Source organism: Sarcophilus harrisii, chromosome 2, assembly GCF_902635505.1.
Source record: "Sarcophilus harrisii chromosome 2, mSarHar1.11, whole genome shotgun sequence".
Classification (NCBI taxonomy): domain Eukaryota; kingdom Metazoa; phylum Chordata; class Mammalia; order Dasyuromorphia; family Dasyuridae; genus Sarcophilus; species Sarcophilus harrisii.
Window position 1 is genome coordinate 392,056,742 of NC_045427.1, and position 22,785 is coordinate 392,079,526.

The 22,785-nt window shown below is 34.0% G+C and overlaps 1 protein-coding gene across 2 annotated transcripts in view; it reads right to left on the minus strand.

Moving 5' to 3' along the window:
* Window positions 1–22,785, minus strand: part of EBF1 (EBF transcription factor 1) — a 447,106-nt gene that overhangs the window by 77,877 nt on the left and 346,444 nt on the right. For both annotated transcript variants that reach the window (XM_031953604.1, XM_031953605.1), the window contains exon 10: window positions 16,316–16,442. In XM_031953604.1, coding sequence (XP_031809464.1) covers window positions 16,316–16,442 — 127 coding nt within the window. The remainder of the gene's footprint in view (window positions 1–16,315; window positions 16,443–22,785) is intronic.

A 22,785-nucleotide genomic window follows, 5' to 3' on the forward strand; every position in this document is an offset into this window, starting at 1 on the left:
AAGTTGTTTGTATACTTCAAAAGTAAGATGAAATATGGCTATCTCTATTTGGTGACCCCATGGATTGTTTTGTGTTTTGATTTGATTTACGTAACAGTGTCACAGAAAATGGCAATAATAGTTTTAAGTTAAATTACTGAAACCTGTTTAAGTCATTCTTTCAATTCTCACTATAACTTTTGTGTGTTTCTTTGCATTTCTTTTTGCATGTAAGATATAAATACCTAACTCACTTAGTGATGTATAAATACCTAACCCATATCTAAATAACTTATAAATACCTAACCCATATAGTTATATACTCTGTACACTGAGTACCTTTCTAGTCCCTCTGCTTTGTGGAGACCTATAAATAAGCCAAAAACTAAGCACTGAATAATTTATCCCTAAGGTATCAAGTAGGGTTTTAACAAGGCAGAGTATTAAAAAAAAAAAAAAGGTAACAGTGGGGAGGGAGCCCCTTCTTATTAGTCCAGGCTCCTCTAGGTCTGAACTCAGTCCAGACTACAAGGCTGGATCCAGAGTAGAGAGACCCTTTAGGGAGAAGAAATGGGTACAGTTTCTTTGTCCCATGAACCTAGCAAAGTTCTCAATACCAGGCTAGCAAATTTGTGAACTGATTTTTGGCAATTGCTTCTATCATATGTTTTTATTTATTAAGTATATTTCAGTTTTAGATTTGCAGAAACTAAACAGAGAAAACAAGATTTTTTCAGTCATTTCCTTTCCAACCAAATTCTCCTGAGATTTTCACTGCTACCCCAAACCTCCTAATGACCCCCTAATGATCCATGGGATCAAATTGTTTATTTTAGAAATTAGCTTAAACCAAAGGGAAATGCTACAAATGTATATATAAAGTGGAATGTGAAGGTCTTAGTCTGTGGATATATAAATACATATACTGTTCTTTAAAAAAAAAAAAAAAAAACTAAAACTAAATTAACCCCTTTTGTCTGGGAGTTGGTGTTTCCTGAGGCTAACCACCAAGGCCATACCAGGTGCATGGAAGTAGCAGTTCAGGTCTCATCTCAAGATGTAAAGAGGTTAACCACAATTGATGTCAACAGGAAAAAGGTGAAAAATTACATTTAGGAGGATGGTCAGATCATCAGTGAAGACAAGAGAAGGAAGCACATACCATCCTTTCACTGATTGTGTTCCATGGCAGAAGCCCCATCTTAATAGGGAGAGATTTTTTTTATAGATTTCTATATAGTTTTGAAGGTGCCTCTTGCTTCTCCCAAATAAAATTGTATCTACTTAATATTACACAGATATTTAATGCAATTTCAAAATTTTATTTTGTCACAAACAGATCAGAACTTTCAATAATTTGATAAATGATTATCAAGAGTTGTTGCTACCAAAAAATCATTGCTCCTTGTCTATGGTTACCTTCTTTAATCATAGCTGAGCTAATCTATACAAAATGAATATGCATACAGTTAATTAATGAGTCCAAAATCAAAGTTTTAATAGATTTGTAGATTATTCCAGGTTATCTCCAGAACAATGTTTGACTCACTTGTGTTAGTGATGATGGAAGGAATTCAACGGAGTTTCCATCCCTTAGCACAGTTTCTAGCATATTTCTTTGTTTCATTAGCTTTGGTTGGCTCAGTCTTGTCCTACTCTTAATTATCCTGTGGACCACAGAATGCTGATACTATCTAAGATTATTTTTCTGCAAATTTATTGGAGTGCTTTGCCATTTCCTTCTTCATTGGATCAAAGAAGTGACTTACCCAGAATTACACAGCTAGTGTGTGAGACTGGATTGGAATTCATGTTTCCTGATTCTAGGCCCAGTGCTCTTTATATGGTCTATCTTTTGGATCTACTTTCCTAGCACATGGTAAGTGCTTAATAATTTCTTTCTGGTCTTGCTTATATTAAAAAGGTTATAGACCTATGTGATTTAAATCATACAAAGAGCTATATATGGCACATGACTGAAAACAAAAAAAAAGAGATTTTTAAGTAATGAAAGAGCCCAATTCTCCTTAGATATTACATACTTTGGAGAATTACAATAAATTTTCATGTTCCTGGAAGCTAGACATTTCTTAATGTCCCTCCAAACTTGTACTTATAAAATTGATTTTGTATTATTTTGTTAAAGAGCCTTTTAGAGCATTACTCTGTCATTCCAGTTTATTAATTATGTCTCCCAGATTTGTGTCATCTGCAAGTTTGATAAACATTCCACCAACTTGTTTAACTGAATTATTAATTAGTTAAACAGCACAAAGCCAAAGCAGATCCCTGCGACACTCAATTTGAGACTTCAAATTCATACATTGAATAACAACTATCCTTGGAGTCCAATCATTCAAACAGGTCTGAAACCATTTAACTTTATCACTATCTTATCCATCTTTCTCCATGTTTTCCACAGGAATAGCATGAGATACTTCATCAAAGGCTCATCAAAAAGCTAGACAAATGACATTCACACATCCCTCCCCCCATTTTTATCCTTATGATTTTTGTTTTATTATTTTTTTAGCTCTAAGGAAGTCATTAGCTTCAACTTATCCAATTTTATTTTTTTTTTAAAAAATTATTTATTTATTTACTTATTTATTTTGCTGAGGCAATTGAGGTTAAGTGGCTTGCCCAGGGTCACACAGCTAGGATGAGTTAAGTGTTTGAGATTGAATTTGAACTCGAGTCCTTCTAACTTCAGGGCTGGTATTCCATCTACTTTGTCACCTAACTGCGCCCCAATTCTAATTTTTAAGGAGTTATTTTCTTCAGTAATCTTTTGCACCTTCATTTCTGTAAGTATTCTTGGTATCTAGCAGTACAGTAAGCAAAGTAAGCTGATTTGATTTGTTCTCGATGATCTTCACTGACTTGATGGCTACCAATTCCAGTTCTAGAAGCCCATTAAGCATTTATTAAAGAAATGCTTTAATAAAATAATAAAATAAAAAACATTTATTAAAGAAATGTTTTAATAAGATAATAAAATAAAAAACATTTATTAAAGAAATGCTTTAATAAAATAATAAAATAAAAAATAAAAATAAATAAGAAATCTTTAAAAAACACGTATAGAATTTTTCTGAGAATTGAGGTCAAGTTCATGAACCTATAGTTTACAGATATTCTCTTCTTTTTTTTGAAAATCAGAGGTATAGCTTGTCCTTTGATGCTTTTTGCAATTCCCATTTTAAAAAATTATTATCAATAATATCGCAGTAATCACATGGTTTACCAACTCTTGCCTTACCTCAAAAAGCAATTTATGGCTCAAATTCATCAAATTTGTGATCTTATCTTTTCTTTTGTTATGGACATTTATTTATTTATTTATTAGGTAATAAGTCTCTCTACTAGTCATTTTTTTGGTTGTTATTTTTAGAGGAGATTTATGGGAATGGCACTGAAAATAAAGAGGACTTGGTTTCAAGTCCTTCCTAACTTACTAGATGTGCAACCTCAAGTAAGCCTTTTAAACTCTTTAGGTCTCTGTATTCCCATTTGTAATTTTGCTATAATATTCCTGGCAGTTTTCATTTTGGCATCTCTTTCAAGATGTGATTGTCAGATCTTTTCCATTTCCATTTTACCTTTTAGATCTAAGATATCAATTTATTTTCCTTGATATTTTCATGAAATGTAATTTCTAGAGTCTTTTTTTATCATACCTTTAAAATACTCTATTAATTCTTAAATTCTCTCTCCTTGATCTATTTTTCAAGATTTCCAATCTTGTTTTTGCTAATGAGATATTATACATTTTATTCTAAATTTAGTTGGTTTTATTATTTCTTAAAATCTTATGGAGTCATTAGCTTCCACTAGCCCAATTCTAATTTTTAAAGAATTATTTTCTTCAGTGAGCTCTTATATTATCTTTTTTGCATCTGGCTAATTTTGCTTCTTAAAAAGTTCTTTTATTCAATGAATTTTTGTATCTTTTTTCCATTTGCACTACTGTGTCCTTTAAGGAGTTCTTTTCTTTGTGATTTTTTATGCCTCTTTTACAATTAGGAAAATTCTTTTTTTTAAAGGTGTTATTTTCTTCAGTATTTTTCATTCCTCTTTTATCAAACTATTAATTCTCTTTTCCTAATTTTCTTGCCTCATTCTCATTTCTTTCTTCAATTTTTCCTCTTTGCTCTTATCTTTTTAATGCTTTCAGGAATTCTTACTGGTCTTAGATCCATTTGGAATTTTTCTTTGGGGCTTTGTTTTCAAACTGTTTTCACATTATTGTCTTCTTTTGAGTTTGTGTCTTGGGTCTTTCCTACCATGATAATACTTTTTTTTTTAATGATCTTTTTCTTGACTTTGAACATTATGTTAAAGTTGGGCTCTGTTTAACTGGGAATGAGGAAGTACTATGCCAAGCTTCAGGATTTTTTGTGATGCTGTTTGTGGATTCCACCAAAAGTTCTGGAGTTCTGCAAGGTTACCCTGGGACAAGGACTGCCTTCCTGATCTATATTATAGTCTTTACTCCAGAAAGGCTTTTGGGCCTCTGAAGCTACAAGTACAAGTGCTCCTCTTGATCCTGGAGGCCCCTGCTCTGTTGTGTCTGATCACAAGTGTTTCTCTCCACTCCAGCCTGAACTTCATTATCTTGGCTCAGTCCCTGTCTTATCTCAGTTTTCTCATTTATAAAATGGACAGATGAGACTAGATGACCACCAAGATCTCTTTCAGGTCTGTTTCTATGATCCCATGATCCTTGGCAGAGAAAACAGAGGCAAAAAAGGAACTGATCAGCTCTGCCTCCCCTCTCTTGTTAAACTATCATTATCTCATATCAAGCAGCAATACTGTCCTTCATCAATGCTTCTCTTTCCTCAAATGGAGGTATTCAAAACCAAAAACCATACCACCACACACACACCTTCTATAACTCTTCTAAAACAAACAATAATCCTTGTCTTTCCTTGTAGGTTTCAGCTTATTCTGTGCTTTAGCTCTCTTAATATTATTTTTATATGACTTTCCTATATTATTATGTTCCTTCTTCACTACTTATTCTTACTTCCCTCCTTGGTACATTTAAAATAGAGTTCTATTTCACTGTGGACATTAAAGTTATGAAACTCATTAGCTCAAAAGGCAGTGCAAGCTAAAGATATAAATAGCTTCCAAAAATGTAGCTACCATCATGAATGACATAATAGTTTATTAAAGGAAACTATCATGTCTTGGACATGTCTCTACCCTTTGAGGAGAATAATAGTATACCCTATATTAAAACTATATTTTGGGTTACAGATTTATTCTTAATACTCTTTTATCTTCTTACCATTTACCATTCTTACCATCTACACTCCATGATATTATTCTTCTTCTGGACCACTCATCTTTACCATTTTACCATTCACCAGATTCTGTACTTTTTTGACCATATGATATCTCTAGAGACTTTATCCTGTGGGACTTTAACTCTTTGAATTCTAGAACCCTTTCCCAGGGGCCTGAATTTTCCCTATCAATGAATGGATAACCATTGATACACTATTTAGTTGGCTTTAGACATATTTCATATTCTGCCCTGACATATGGCATGTCCTGTCATGACTCTGTTTCCCTTCCTACCTCTTTTAATCCCACCCCAACCCCCAGCCCTACAGTTCTGGAACTAGAATCAAATCAATCCTGAGACTGGAAAGAACATATCAATCCATTCCCTTATAGCTTTCCTCTGTATCTTTCCAATTCACAATGTCCCACTCTGGTCATTATACTGATGTGTTATGGTCTCCCCTATTTGTATCCAATTTCTGTAAGGACAGGCAATATCTCACTTTGGTATTTGAATGCTCACTAATTAGAATTATGTTTGACACATAATAATTAATACATTTTTCCATTCCTTAATTCATCCATTCATTCATATTATCCTCATAGATAGATAGGTAGATGAGACAGTTATATATATATATATATATATATATATATATATATATAAATTAACTGAATAAACAAACAAATAAGGCATAGTGGAAAGTGCATTATCATGTATTTGTACTTAGAAGGCTTTGGTTTAAGTAAGTGTGACATTGGAAAAGTCATTTTACTTGCTGGAGGATGAGGATGTTTCCTTTTCTATAAAATTAATCGGCTGAGCTAGAGGATCTTTAGTCAACTAATAAGCAGTTATTAAGTTCTAGGAACCATATTGGAATTGTAGACACAAAGGCAAATGTAGCACATACAGACTCCAAAATTATCTTTGCAATTCACATTGGTAATTTCAAGTCAGTCACACAGAGCTAAGCTGACTTTGCTCCCCAAGTTCCAGTGGACCTCCAGTGACCAAGGCAAGTTTTCTAATGCTATCATTTATAAGTCCCCATTGGTATGCTCTCCTGTTTATTATCAGTTGATATAAATTAGTCATCCAGGAAAGGTCTATTCAACTGAAGTATTATAAATAAGAATGGTTACTATAAAGCATCCCCTAAAAGATTTTGACACACTTTTCATTGGGTACAAAGATTCTGGGGCAAATTAGAGCCAAGCTTTGAAAGAACATAGGGTGAAGGAATAATTCACGGATCTTAGTTGCTGTAAATAAATTTCTTTCCTTCTTGAGGCATTCACAAAGTTCCCCTTAGTCATGGAATAGCTTTTCTGTAGAAAATCTCATACAGTTTTGAAGCCTCCATCTCCCAATAGTCCTAGTTTGCCCTCATCTCCTAATCTGTCACTACTATTGTTAATACAGTACTAGAATATTGATAAAAAAAATTCAAATCCTCTAGCCCTGTGATTTTTCATAAAATTCACCTTTGACTAAAGATGAAGAAACTGACTTTGAGGCTAAAACAAGACCCTCCTCTTCTCACTCCCCAAGCCTTTCTCCCCTTTCTACCCTCAGGATCTTGAATGCCTGATTCCAAACTATTTGGATGGGGACCAAGGTTCTCAATTAATCTTCATGTACTCCATCTAGTTGAAATGCCTCGGACTGAGTGATTTATTGACGGTATTCTCATCTGATAAAAACATTTGGGCTAAGTAGAGTGAGGTAAGTTATGGACTCAATAGATAGATTGCCTCTCCTACCTTTACTTTCTATATAAACATAAAATAGTTACTACTACCTTCAAGGAGCTTACATTTGCTTAATGAGGCAACATATACTTGATATGATAGCCATAGAGGGATAAATACACAAATATGCGTGCATATACCTAATATATAGACATTCACAAACACATACACACATATACAAACACTTTCATACAAAGAAGTATCAGTAACTCAGGGGTCATGTAACTAATTCCTAAATTTATTATTATTTTATACTGCTAGATCTTTTATTTCTTGTTTTTTAAAAGGAGTGAAGCACAAATTAAATGATCTCTGAGATCCATGATCATTCTGAATTATATAGTCCTATAACTTACCCAACATCATAAAAAGTGGAAGCAAAAAAAACTGTTGTACCAGATGGATTATGAGTCTAATACAAAAAGTCACGTACCTTTTCTCTGATTATTGCACACAGTTCTTAATTTAAGAGAGTCCTATCTCTTTTGCATAGAGAGATTATAGATATGGATGATATAAGTATCCATTATAATATCAGTGCCAAAACATAATGATAAAGAACATATTAGAGACTTTACAGATTACAGTGGGATTGGCACTTAGAATCAGAGGATCTTAGTTCAATACCCATATCTGGGGTCACTCCCAACCATCCTTCTTGCCACTATATGATGTTGAAAAAAGTCATTTAATCTCCCCAGACTACAGTTTTCTCATCCATAAAAAATGAAGTGTTTTTAGTAGATGGATTTTGAGATTCCTTTCTGCTATAAATCTATGTATGATCTTATGTTTAAAAAAAAAAAAAGAAAAAGAAAAATGGCCCCACGTGTAGTATATTTTTTGGTGTGCAGAAAAGCCAAAGTTTTATCAAGAGAATTCAACTCAACATCCATTTATTAAGCACTACCTCTGACATTATTTAGAGAAATGTTTTATATGGGGAAGTTCTGTTACCCAATTGAAAACTTAAGAAGCAGGAACTATATGGTAGATAGATGGTTCAACTCAGAATGAGGACTCAAATATAGCTTTCTTATCCACACTGGCAATGTGACCCAAAGCAGTTGCCTATCTGAATTAGTAAGGGGAGTACTTGCACCAATAAAATCACAAGTCCAAAAGAAAAATAAAGTGTCAAGTTAAAAACTAAAACACAATTTTGGTACTATATAAAGTGACCCTTATTATATACTATTATTATGCCTTTCTAGATTCAAACATTTAACAGGACACATAACAATTAATATCCATTATATTGAAAAGCTGACAAGCTAACCGGAAGATAATCCAGAATTCCTAAACTTGAAATAAATCCCCAAACCAGTGAAAAAGACATTTGATTTCTTTGTTTTCCCCCAGGAAAAAGGACAATTTTAAGCTATATTCAGAGAAACTGAGTAGTTAATTTATCATGGTGCCAGTTATGAAACAAGAAAATCCCCAAATTGTTTATTGGCTTTGAAGAGCAAATCATGTCCTATCATACTAAATAGATTAGAGTTTCAAGAGTTTATAGGATTGCATTACACAAGCAAGAATACTTATAAAGCTCAGTCCCAATCCTTTATTGTTAATAGCTTTGTAATCCTTTAGTAGAAATTTATAGTTTAGAAACAGCAACACATCTTAAAGATTAAAGCCATGTGACATTTAGTTCATGTCTCTTAATAACCAAATCACATGCCTTAGATTGGGAGAGCTTATCTGCCTTTACCCTCTCTATGGTTTCATAGGTAGGAAATACTTTATATCCCTATTATATGAATGATGAATGGGACCATTGGTTATAGTCTGTTATTTGCTTGGCTGTAGTCAATATGTTTTCTTTGGACAGGGATTTCCATGATTTATTTCTCTTCTGGTCTTATCACTTATTAAGTCTGGGCAGACAGGAAAAAGCTAAGGCTGTGAAGGAAGGTTAGTGCCCATTTAGACCCCTAATGTCAGGGAAAATATTCCTTTTAATGATCTTGTTACACTAGCTGCTCAAATCCTGATTACACTCCACTCCAACTAGAAAATAAAGGTCATATTTCTCGGAAAGTGTGTACATAAAATATGCAAAATAATATGTTGCCTTCAGAGCTGGCTTTCCTCTGTGCTGTAATTGCTTCCGTTTTACAGATGTCATACAGGTACATTGTATACTTTTAGTGATTATTTTTGTTCTGTATTATCGTGCTGACAATGTTTAACTTTACAAATGCCAGAGGACCAGGGTTCAGTGATCACATTAGCATATATCAGACATGATCAAATTTTGTCAAAGCCTTCCCTCTGTGCACAGAGCAGAAGCATGCTATCTTCCCTCCTCCCCATCTCCTTCTATCACATGGAAGGGGAGAATTTCTGCCTTGAATTCTCACTCTCTCTTGGTATAAATGGCTCATTTGGAGTAATACTCAAAACATGTGGACAAGAGCAGGCTGTTAATTTTTCTTTCTTGTTGGGTCTTTTCCAATTAGGACACAGCAAAGGCAGAACTGTTAGGTAAGTGTTCATTAGACAGTCTTCTGAATCTGAAGTGAAAATCTGATGTGAAAAAAAACAGATTCTTGCTCTACCCTATCCTGAGTCAAATCTCCCCAATTTAATTGATGGGATACCTTAATGATAATATATTACTTTAGCAAAACACTTCTTCCTTTGCAAAGTATTTTCATGATCTAGAATTTGGGTCTCAATAAATGAGTTTAGCAAAAACACTCTGCCCACTACTGTGCTTAATTAAGGTCTTATAAATATTTATCCTTTGTGGTTTAAATCTCATTTCATCATTATAAAACCCTTATGAAGTAGACAGGGTAGGTATTATTATTCACTTGAATTTTACAGATAAGGACACTGAGGCATAGAGTGGTTGAATGAGTTTTCCAAAGTAACAAAGAGAATTAGGATTAGGAACCAGGAATAGAATTCAGACTTTCTCGAAATCACTTTGCCACACTGACTTAGAAAAGTTGACTTCATAAAATGTGAAAATTATTGGTATCTAATAGCAAATTCTTGGCATTTTCAAAATAATTTCTTACCTTCTTCCCTCCTCCCTTCCCTTTTAACAGAGGCTTTAACTGTTTTGTTCAGTGAACATTAAACAGAAAATGAAAAATTTTTATACTCCCAAAAAGGGAAATCCATTTGCATTTCCTATAATTATACACTTTCTCTTTCTCACACACACACATACCATATATATAATTCAATGAATGTGTATAATCAAAAATTTCTGAATGTTTGCAGTGTTCATAGTTCTGTGTTAAGTAGTGAAAGGGATAGATACAAAAAGATTTAAGAAGGATATATCTTCCCTCAAGAAGCTTTCAATCTGATTGAAAAGTTGACCTAGACAAATGAAAAAATATAAGTTAAAAAAAAATAACTGATGACTGGATCATCTAGGCAACATATCTTATCACCAGTCAAAGAAGGAAGATGCCCTGGGATACAAAAGAATGTGGAGAAAAAAAGAATTTAAACTGAGTTTTTAAGAGTAAGTAAAATTCAATAGGTAGATAAAAGAGGCTTGGTCTAAGCAAAGATATGGAGGTAGGAATCTACCAAAGTCTATTTGGAGAAAACTGTGTATTGAAAGAATGCAGAACTATAGGAATCTTCCAATAGAAGAGACTCAAGAGTTCATTGAATCTGATCTAGCTATAAAGTTATGAGCCTATGAGTCTCTGAGTTGGAAAAGTATTACTAAGCAGATTTAAGAAATTGACTAGCTACAATTTTTGCACTTATTTTCCTTCCAGAAAAAGGATGATCCCTTCCAGACTTAGGCTGGATTGAAATTAGTGCCTACATTTACAGTTGATTATCTCTTAGTGAGGATACTATTTCTGTATTAATTGATTGAGGACAGCTAAAAGCCCACTGGGCTTCCAGAGTTCCTTCGTCAGAGCTTGGCAGGAGAGATTTCAACACTTACAAGGAACCAAGTTACCAAAAGATGTCACAATTGATGGAACATGGGCTATGAGAACAAAAAGAGTATTGTGAAGGCCTCTTGATGGGTGGTGGAGACTTGAGAAAGATTTAAAACCACCTCCTAATGATCTTAAGACTGATTGACTAGACATGAGATTAGAAAGAAAGCTTTGAAAATAATTCTGACTGGAAAGTTATTGTTTTTTTTACCCCTTTCCCCCCTCAACACTTTCTAAAAGTCATTAAAAACACAAAAACATCATTAGTTCGAACCCATATTTACATAAGAATATGCCAGGCAGGGTAGAGTCAGATCTAGAGGAACTCCTACTAGCTTTTTGGTTGTTTGGTTAAGAGTTTTATCCTGTTCCCCTCTGACCAAAAATACATGTGAACTGAGAGCACCAAGCAGCTAAAGGGAAAATGGGATTCAGCCTGACTCAGGATTTCCTTTTACTCAGGATCAAATGGCAGGGATATGCATTCAAAAGAGCAAAGGATTGCACAGGAGACTCTTCACAGGTTGTCCTGCCTTAGGAAAGATTATCTATCTCTTTTTAAATGTTTTGTTTTTCACTTCCTCCAAAACATCTGAGTCTATTTGCATCAACTCTACTCTGTCTTTTGTGTTAAATATTATTTTGTTCTTATCTTTGTGTCCATTGAAATTCAGATAGAAATGGTATTAGCAGTAGTGGTTAAAGCAACAGTATCTTATTGTCTTTTTGCACTCTCTTTTAGTCTCTCTACCTCTCTATTTCTATCTCTGTGTTTCTCTCTGTTTCTCTCTCAGTCTTTCTCTCACTTTGTCTGTTTCTGTTTGTCTCTCTCTCCTCCTCTCTTCAATGGAGTTAGGAAAGAAACAGTCCTAGGACAAACTATCTCACCATTATCTATTGATAGCTAATGTTCTGTGAACCATACTACTTACTGATATAGAAAACCACAAATTAACATTATCTGTGTTATATTGTATTTTTATTTATATTGTTATACATTTCCCAATTATATTTTAATCTGGTTCCATAGCACTTGGGAGTTTTGCAAGTCATGAGTTTGATACCTCAGGAATATTGCACGGTGGACAAAATGACTTCTTTTCATAAATGAAAAAAGAACATAATCTCTTTTTGGTTCAATTAAAGTATCTTTGTTATTATGCTCATAAAGCAATACAGGGATGATGATATATGCCTATACCTGATTCTTGGTGGGGTTTTTTTGTTTGTTTGTTTTGTTTTGTGCATACTAGGCCTCCATATTTTGAAAGTTTTCCATTCCATGTAGTTTGGAGATTATGACTATCTGCTATGGCAGCATCCACTAAAAATATTTTGTTAAATTTGTATGGGTTAATTATATGTAGAATTCCATTTGTCTACGAAAATGCTCTAGTTTCAGTTAATTTACCACTTTATTTTCTTAATTCTCAAGGATAATTTGCAGTTTATATTTATAGTATGGGAAATCGTCATGTTAACTTATGAGTAAGAAAGATTCAGATGTAGAATTTTGGCCACTCTGTAGTGCCTTTTTAAGTATTTGGTAGGAACTAGATTTTTGTCACCTCTGTGATATGTTCTACCATTTACTTATAGAATTTGCATAAATCAATACATCTAGGATTATTACTAGTAACATTAGAGGTTGCATTTTATCTCATTCTCATCTATTTGATTAGATCCAGATAGGAACTGGCCTGCCACAATTCACTATCCTATTCTTCTTGTATATTTTTTTATGGATTGTAATGCAAGTAATAAACTGCTTCCTCAGGATAAATAAAAGTGTTATGATTTAAGCTTAACCTCCTTAGGTTCAATGAAAGCAAGAAAAGAATGTCTTGTTATTGTTGCTTTTGTCAAATTATGCATTATTGTAATTCTGTCATAGCAATAATGGTATGATTAATGAGAGGGAAAATAACAGAAAAACAAAGAGGAGAAGAAGGAGAAGGAAGAAGAAAGAAAGAGAAAGGGGAGAAGGAAGAAAAAAGAGAGCAAGAGAAAAGGATGGTGAGAAGTAGGAAAATGAAAATAAGGAAGAGAAGAAGAGTAGAGTAAGAAGAGGAAAATCAGAACGATTTCAAGAACAAGAAGAAAAAGAATAAGAAGCAGTAGCCAACTATATAGTAGAGAGTAGGCCATTTTTGGAAGACTTGAGTTCAAATTTTGTAGTCATACTAGCTACATAACAAGTCTTTTAATTTTTCTATTGCCATAAACATCTCCAATGTTTTAAATTATTGATGAGCTATCAATTACATGAGTTTCCACATTGAGTTTTCCTACGGGTGAAATCACAAATCCAGACAAAAATCAATGACTATGATTATTTTAAATCTGATTCTTTACTATTATTATTGTTATCAAAAATGAATCTTCCAAAAAGAATGTATTCCTCAATGTACTATGTTCCGGCATTCTGTTCTTCTCTCTTTCCTCATTATCTCCTCACATAAAAATATCAAAGTTTGTTTTGATTGGTATTTTCAGTTTATTCTTATTCATATTTTCTTATCTTTCTTTCATATTCTGTCCTTTTTCTCTCTCTTTTCTCTTATTCTCATACCTTCTTCTTCTGCCTCCCTCTCTCAGCAGCATTCAATTGAGCAGCACAGGAGTGAGCTCACCAGACCTGGAAAACTAACCTTTCACTTTGAAATGTTAAAGATGTTAAAGAAAATGAAATATGAACATTTGTTTGCGAGAAAGGAGGAAGGTTTCATATTTTAAATCACCTAAGCAGTTTATTGGATACAAAAAAGGGACACATTTTAGGGTCCCTCTACATACCTTCTCTAATATGTGGAGAAATAAAGTGAGTCAAATGTATGGATCAGTAGCACTAATCACTAGGCAATTTCTCTATAATGGAGCCTTTTAATAGTGATATTCAAAGAGACCCTCATGCATCCATCCAATTAGCATAGATTATATTTTGCCACATTTATTATTAATAGGCAACAATATTCATAGACACAAAGAGATGCAAACTACATCATGACAATATTACAAAAGAGAAGGAAACTTCTCTTTCGAAATTTTTTGAAAATCTAAGGTTATTTTTTTTATTCATATATATTTTGAGATCTCACAACTAAAAAGAAAATTATCATAGCATTTCAATAGAATTTAGAGCTGGAATGTAGTTCAGCTCCCTTATTGAATTTATAAAAAATATAGGATATCTGACTTCCCTATATCATGAAAACATACATATATATATATAAATATATACACACGCATATATATACATATATATTCCTATATCACAGATGTATTTTTCCTAAAATAACTAAACTTGCATTTCTCTCTATATATTTTACCTTAATTTTGGATGAGATTATGTACTCAAGATTCAATTTCTTCAATTTATGGAGATATTTTAATGGCTAAGAAACAAAACAAAAAAAAAGTCACTAGGTATTTTTTTTCTGAGAACTTAAGTATTTAACAGTTGTGAGTGTGTGTGTTTTAAGTTTGCAGCCAGGTGGCTTGGGGGGTAGGGGGGATATTTTGTTGAACACTGATTAAAAATAATTTCAACTAAATGAGACCTGACCACAAAATGGTGCCATTAATGGGCAGGGACATTTTCACTAGAGAGGAAACCATGCTTGGCTGACTTGTACCGCCCACAACACCAGGGTTTTCTTCTCTTCCACTCCCCCCTTCCCCCCTTCTCTTTTTCTTGTTCTTAATAGCAGGGTAAATAGGCAGCAAGTGAGGCCTAAATGTTTTCGGCCAAAAACAGAGTCCAAGCTCCTCTGAGAAAACATTTGGCCTCTGTGGTTTTGTAATATGTTCCAGAACACTGAGTTCACTGAAGAACATTGTGAAAAACTCCCATCTATTGGAATGATGCTGAGGAATGTTACAGTATCAGAAGTTCCAATTGGTCCATTTCCTGTAGGCCCATAATGAGGCTTGTAAAAAAAAAATTGTGCTATGTGGAAGTTCTCATGGGAAAAATGAATGGCAAGAAATCCTAGCTTTAAAAGAAACAGCTAATCTGCTAGTTTGATTGTTCTTCAAAACTTACACTGAACCAATGAGCCTAATTAAAAACACTTGGCCTACTTCTATAAAGTATCATAGCTTTTTCTATGCCCCGTTTGTATACACCACAAAACTCCAGATAGACTATTATTTTTCAAGTGCTCACTAACAAAGTGCTGACTTCGTTGGGATGGCTGAGCTAATTTCTTGAACTCAGTGTGAAACCTTAGCTAAACAAAATTGTGGTAATTTTCCTTAATTTGTAAAAGTGATTGGAGTGCAAACAAAATTTTCCTCTTGGGTCAATCCTATAATTTTCAATTAACTAAAACTAATCGTCAGGCGGGCACCAAACCTGCATTTTGTTTAAAGGGCTGGGAGGCATTTCTAAGGGTCAGGATGCATTAATTGTTTTTATTTTTTTAAGAGAGAAAGAAAAAGTGTTTTGCTTTAAGAAACATGGCTGATTTCCTTCGCAGTTTAATATTAAATAGCAAGAAAGAAAAGATGCTGTGAGATAAAGTGTCACAGTCAAAATAAAATTTATTTGCTTAATTGTATGGCTATAATTAAAATATGTTAATGGAGTCATCCACTGACTGCCTTGGAATTTCTTTGTGTGCACACAGTCCCTATTTCTACTTAATTGGGCCTTGTGTTCCTTTATTGAAGGAATAACCAAATATTTTAGCCATTTCAGGAAATGCTACAACAATTATCCCTAGTAATCTAGAGCTCTGGGTCCATGCCATTAGCACTTGGAATACGCCTAGCAGAGCTATGGTCCTCTCTGTCTAATGTTATTCTCCTGGTTAAATTATTCAGTCTGTCACAAAGGATTCACCCAGCAATTCCAATAATCAGCATCTCAACAGGAGGCCACTCCATATGCTCAGACAATTCCCAGGAGTGCCACAGTCCAAGAGACCCAAGGGCAGATTGGTGGGGATTGGAGTCGCACCCACCAGTCTTAAAATTTGAGGCCACCAATCACAGTCAAAAATGTTCTAATGAGGATAGGAGCTGGTTTAAAACAAAAACAGCTGGTTTAGTAGCCAGACTTGAGTTGCACTTTCCCTTTTTACTTCTTAGAAGTAGTTCTCTTTATTTTATTTCCTATGTTGCCACATTATGAAGGCATCCAGCTGTTTCTACTGACCCATATGTATCTCATGGATACTCAAATAAATTCTTCAATAACAATCTCACTATCAAAAATGCACATGATGACATTAGGAGACAAATAACATCCTCATAGTATTAGGAGGTTGGGAAGAGAGCATGCAAATATGCACAAGAATTCATAATTTCATATCTAATGGACAAATAAAGTTTTCTGCACTTCTTACCTGTGTAGATGAATCTTCCTGGTGTTCCTTTGCAGAACTGTTTGGATTTGTAAGACAATGTGACTTCTACAACACCAGGGATGTGTCGTGGAGGGGTCTGCACTCTGATGGCATGAGGCGTAATCAGCTGAAGGGAAACATTGGAAAGGAAATTGACTTTGCACTAAGTAGAGTCCTTATTTATCAGCATTAGTTATCAACTCATGGGAAACAAAGCTTTAAAACATGTAATTAACCTGTCAGTTTTTAAATATAATCTTGATTTTAACCCATATAAAAGACAATATTTATAAAAGCACTGACTTTTAGCTATATCGTCATTATCTTTGTTTTCATACATGGTGGGCAATGCCACCTCCCTGGCTTGAAAAGCCAACCCAGCCTGTTGTGAATTACCCAGAACAAGCTAACCTTTTTAAGATCACTTGCTTGAAAGTATCACTTAGTTCTGAGCTGAGCTCTACCATGTCTCCCTAGGAACTGCTGTTGAAGAGCTGAATGGAGCCCATTAAAAACACAGAAAAGAAGCTGTGCAAAACATTGGACTGGAACTCAGACTAGCTTCAGAACACAAGCATGAACCACTACTTAAAAATGGCTAACTATAGGTTAAGTAGTGGCTCTGGCATAATCCTGAGCAACAATGGAAAAAGGCAAATGATAGAGCACTTCACCTGCCTTTTACCTAGTCAGAAATCCTGGGAACTTAAGAGGATGGTTGGTAGTAAAGGACTAGAGGATCATTATTCAGTTGTGCAATGGTGTCTTCAGTGTGAGAAAAGTTTGTCTTGACGCATGCAAGCAATCAGATTAAAGCGTGAAGTAGAAAACTTTTATTATCTTTATCTTCATTTATATAACTGCAGATATTATTAATGGTCCTAAAGCTGATGTTATGCTGTTCTTTAAAAAAACAGCTACAATAATGTTACCTCATGGTTCTTCATTTAATAAGTTGAATCTATACACTATATATAGACTGTTCTTCAATTGGGCTGGGATTCAAAAGGCCACCATCTAATTCCAACCAACTAGATAACCATTGAGGTTCCTTTCAGCACTAAGTGATTGTGATAGTGAAAATGATATTGATGATGACGCTGATGCCCTTAGTTGTAATAGTATGGTTAGTGAAAGGCACTATATTCGATAGTGCCTAATATGTGCCAGACACTGTTAAGCACTTTTACAAATGCTATCTCATTTGATGCTCACAACAATCATACAAGGGAAGTGTTGCCATTATTCCCACCTTACAAACAAAAACAGAGGTTATAGAAAAACAGAGGTTAAGTCCCAAAAGCTAGTAAATCCTACTGTAGCTAATAAGTGTCTCATGTTAGATTTGAAGTTAACCCTTCCTTACTCAGGACTCTACCCATTGTGCTACCTAGATGTCAGTAGTGATGCCTTTAATATGGAAGTATGTGGAACAATTTCCCCTATACTGAAGGATCCTTTACAGTTGTACTTTTTCTTAGTTCTTTTATAGTTTGTTGTCTCCTCACTTACTATAATAATGCCAGTTGTCACTTCTCATTTTCTTTACAGTATTTACCACTAGCATTCCCTCTCTATAAGACAGCTATTTCAGATAAAGGTTACTATATTGGAATAGTATCTATATGAGATACAAGTTATCAAAATCACACAGAACTAAAAAGGCCGCCTCCACAAAAAAGATGGAGTTTTTATTGCTCTTCCTTACTTATGAATCAACTTCAAACTCATGAATGATAATGTATAACTAGATAAATCAGAAGAGGTGGAGTTTGCGTGTGTGGCTTTAAAATGATCCAAATCCTGACAACCAGCAGGGAAGGTTCAAAAGAAATAGCTGAAAAATATCGTTATTTATGTATGGAAAAACATCCTATTTGCATTAGAAATATGGTGAAAAGGGGCAGCGAGTTGGTGCAATGGATAGACCACCAGCCCTGAAGTCAGAAGAACCTGAATTCAAATCTAGCCTCACACACTTAATACATTCTAGCTGTGTGACCCTGGGCAAGTCACTTAATCCCATTTGCCTCAGCAAAAAAAAAAAAAAAAAAAAAAAAAAAAAAAAAAAAAAAAAAAAAAAAAAAAAAAAAAAAAAAAAAAAAAAAAAAAAAAAAAAAAAAAAGAAAAGAAAAGAAAAGGGAAAAAAAGGAAAAGAAATATGGTAAAAAGAGCAAGGGACTTAAGAGTTTGAATCCTGATTTCTACCTATTAACTATTGACTTAAAAAAAATCAAGTCATGTCACATCTTTTGGTGTCAATTTCTTCAACTCTATAATGAATATAGTTCTGGATAAATTCTGTTTTTAACATTCCATGTTTTAAGTAAGGTCCCTTCCAGCTCTACCATTTTATGTTCTTAATCAATTATTTATTAAGTAATCATTGATCAAATACCTATGTATCAGGCATCATGCATGATGCTGGGGTGAAAAGACTATGAAACAATCACTATCCAAGAGGAGTTTCTCCCAGTTCTAAGATCCTTTAACACTAATATTTAAAGACAAGAAATACTGTATCAAAATAAAAAAAGTAAACAGGAAGGAGAGAACAACTTGCAAGATCTTAGACAAGGGAAATTAAAATCCAAAAGAATCCAGAATCATGTTTAAAATCTATGATATTAAAATTAAAGAAGAAAAGGCAGTTCAAATATTTACAAAATCTACCTGAAAAGTCTACTACAACCTCAAATAATACAAGAGAGGCAATTTTCTCTTTGGGCTCTGTGTGTGAGCATTTTACCCCTTTCAGAATTTCATTGCAGGAGCCAAAACATTCCCTGTCCCTACTCCCCAATGGAACATAAGTGCCAGCCCATGGGGATGTGAGAAATGAACTAATGGAGTTATGTGCACAGCAAGATAGATTACATAGAGAGGAAAGTCCATGGGAGTGTGTGTATGTGAGCGAATCTGTGTGTATGTAAGTGTGAAAGTCTGTGTCAAAGCAAAAGATGCTGTATGTGTGAAAGGAAATAGAAATGGTGGGAATGAAATGTGGGATCTCTCTGACAGTCTGTGTTTGATGAAGAAAAAGAATGAGTACATATGTGTGAGTATGAACTAAAGTGGAATTGTGAAATTGTTAAGTAATAATGAAAGATGCATTATAATTCTTGGCTGCTTTATAAATTTGTGAGGTTCTTTAAATGCATTAATTTATTCAATCTTCACAACAAAAGAGAGAAAAATGTCTTAGATACTGTCTGCACTTTACAGATGTAAAAACTGAAATTAAGAGAAGTTAAATTATTTGCCCAGCATCCTACAGCTAGTAATTATCTGAGGAAGAATGTTAACCTGGATCTTTCTCATCCCCAAGTCCAGCACTCTATCTACCCTGTTTCTCTAGGTTAGTTTCCCAAGAAGTTCCATTTACTTCATCAGATAAAAAGGTAACATCCATGCATGCAATAAATCATGGGACCCTTCAAAAAAAATAAAAAGCTAAAATGATTGATATTATATGTGAAAGTCCATTGAGCTTGGTTGAAAAATGATCTATAAATCTCAGATGTTATTATTTTCATTCTCTTCTCTGAACTCTTATTGCATTTATTTTCTGCACTATACTATTCTGCACTTGACTATAGAACATGCTCTAAGTTTCATAGATTTTAGTCTTATCTCTCCACTATGAGCTTTAGGGCCAGGACTATGTTTTAGACTTCTTTTAATCCCTGTCACTTTCTGGAATGAAACAGAACAGAAAAAAAAAATTGTTAAGAATGACACCTATGATAAATATACTAATAATAAGATAAGAGTAGTCATTGGTAATTTTGGAAAATTAAAAGTTGCAGAGAAAGTACCAGCCTGCATTGGCATTTTAGGAGATCGCTGCAGAAATGTAAGTGTTGATTCTGTCCTTTCCCTTTTCCCTATATTTTGTTGATTTGAAATCAGTGTCAAAGCTATCCTTTGATAAAAACTTTGAAGAGAGTGTCAATTTGGCAGTCTCAAAACTTGGTTTTATTTTTGCTTGTGCTTTGTGATTTTGGACCAGTCATTTTATCTCACTAGGTTTTAGGATCTTCATCTGTAAAACTGAGAGAATAATCTCTGAGCTCAACTAGTTACAGAGAGAAATAGTTCTCTGTAGCAAATGTACAATAGTGATGCAATTTAAAGTGCCATGTCACAAAGTAAGGGGAAAAAGCAGGATAACTAGTCAGCCCACAAGTAATTTTTATGACTACTTTAAATTAATTTAACAGATTTTAATATTCTGATCTTCCTTACCCCTACTGCCACATTAAAAAACAATATCCTAAAACATAACAGTTTAAATGAAAATTTAAGTTTAAAAAAAAAGGAAAAAAGAAAATGTTCTTTTCTAAAATGTGCTAAATGTGTGTCTCTAGAAAAGCACTGAAATTCCTGACTGTAAAAAGCCAGAGATAGGCTTTGAGATATCCGTTCTCCATACCTGCCTGATGACCTCTGAGTTTCAAATAACAGCCTGCCCATTAACTCATTTTGCCTCCTCACTAGGCCTCAGTTAGCCTCCTCCTCTCCTAACCATGATAACAGCCCTTATCTACTCCATGGGGGCACTTATAATAATGTTAAATACTTTGTGTTTTGGTAGACCCCATCTCTAGGGACTTTGAAGCACTTTCCAGATTAATTTTTTTAATTTATGTATTAATAATTCTCACAGCATTCTCCTCCTCCTCCTCAATTAGGATAATAATATCCATCTCTTTGAGGTAGGTAGGGGGCATTCCCATATGCTGAGTGACTGACACAAAGTAGACACTTAAATAAGGAAATTGTAACATAAAAGTATAATTAAGGCTTTGAAACAAACTAAATCAGCCCACGATTTTTAAAGAGACATTACACCACGTGGTAGAGACTAAAGACTAAACATTTTTCTCTTTGTATTAGGGCTAGTACAATTGAAATTATTTTTAGGAAGCTTTTCTAGGAAGAGATTGAAATTTTTAAGAAGTGATTACAGTCTATTCCTCTGAATTTGATGCAATATGAATAAGAAGTAAGGAAAGGGAGAGAAATTAAATCTGTGATTTCCCAGTTGAGAAAATTCCTTCTATCAATGCAAGTCAGCATCTTCTCTGAGGCTTAGAGTCTTAGAAAATTGCCCAGAAAACTAAGAAATTCACTGATTTGTCCAGGGTGCTACAGCTCAGTGTCAGTCTCAGAATTTAAACTCAGCTCTTCCTAGCTTCAGTTCAATTTCACATGCTGTCTCTTGGTGATGAGACAATGCCAGATTTTTTTTTAATTTCAGTTGATTGTTATCAGAGTTCTTCATCATATAATAAAAATCTTCTGATTTTGGATCCAGGATTGCCTATTTTAGATATAACATAATTTCTCAAAGGAAGTGGGAGAAAGCCAAGTAAGCCATTTTCTGTTTCATCCTGGTTTGTTTTTGTCCTCTCAGGAAAGCAGCTTTAAACCAAATTTTAGTAAATTATTTGGGGCAATGCAAGTTTTGTGTATTGAACTTCATGAATAAATATCCAAACAGTTTATGCTTTATTTGTCAAACTAAAGTCCAGCTACTGAGTAGAATGAGACAGTTGAAACTTGTTTTTGAATATTCAATAATATATTTCTATTTTATTTGGAGGGCAGAAGGTGATTGCTGGGAACAACACCATGAATTGATACTAAACTGCCTTTTTAATATCTGGAAAAAGAATGATCACTAAGCATTATTCAATTCAAAGTAATAAATGTCTTGCCCAGTGGATATTTAAACTTCAGTCCAATAACAAAGCATTTGGTAAAATAAATTGTCTACATTCCCATCAAATAGAAACTAAGCAAGACCCCCTAATAAAATCCATCTAACCACAGGGAGCTAGAACTCATGTAGTAGAAAGACCACTGGACAGAGGTAATAGAATCTCCATATTATAGATATTGAGCTAGAGAGAGACCTCAGAGGCCACCTGACCTAACCCTTTCATTTCACAGATGAGGAAACTGAGACCGAGAGAAATAAAGTAATTTGCCCAAGATTATACAAATAATAAGCAGTAAAAGCAGGATTTGACCCTAGCCCTTCTGACTTCAAATTTGAATTCTCTTCCAGTGTACCATCAAACTACCTTAATTTTATCTCATCCTTTCCTGCCATTCTTCCTATTTTATTTTAGGAAAGTCATTTACCATTTTGGGATCTCAATTTTTTTCCTCTGTAAAAATGAGAAGATTTGTCTAGATGAACTGTAAGATGTTTTCCAGTTCTCAGCTTTATAGTCCTTTGAATTTTGGAAAAAAAAATCTGTCATTGCTATTCTAGCACAATCAGTTTGGGGGAGTAAAAGGGAGCAAAGCTTTCTTTTTAGGTTTATTCTAAGTATAAGCGATCTATGCCAGTTGCACTACATAAAACTTTGGATCCCATCCTGACAATTTGGGAATTGGAAAGCCACTGATGAGTTCCTAAGGAGGAAGACATTCCAAAAGGGTAGGATTTAATGCAG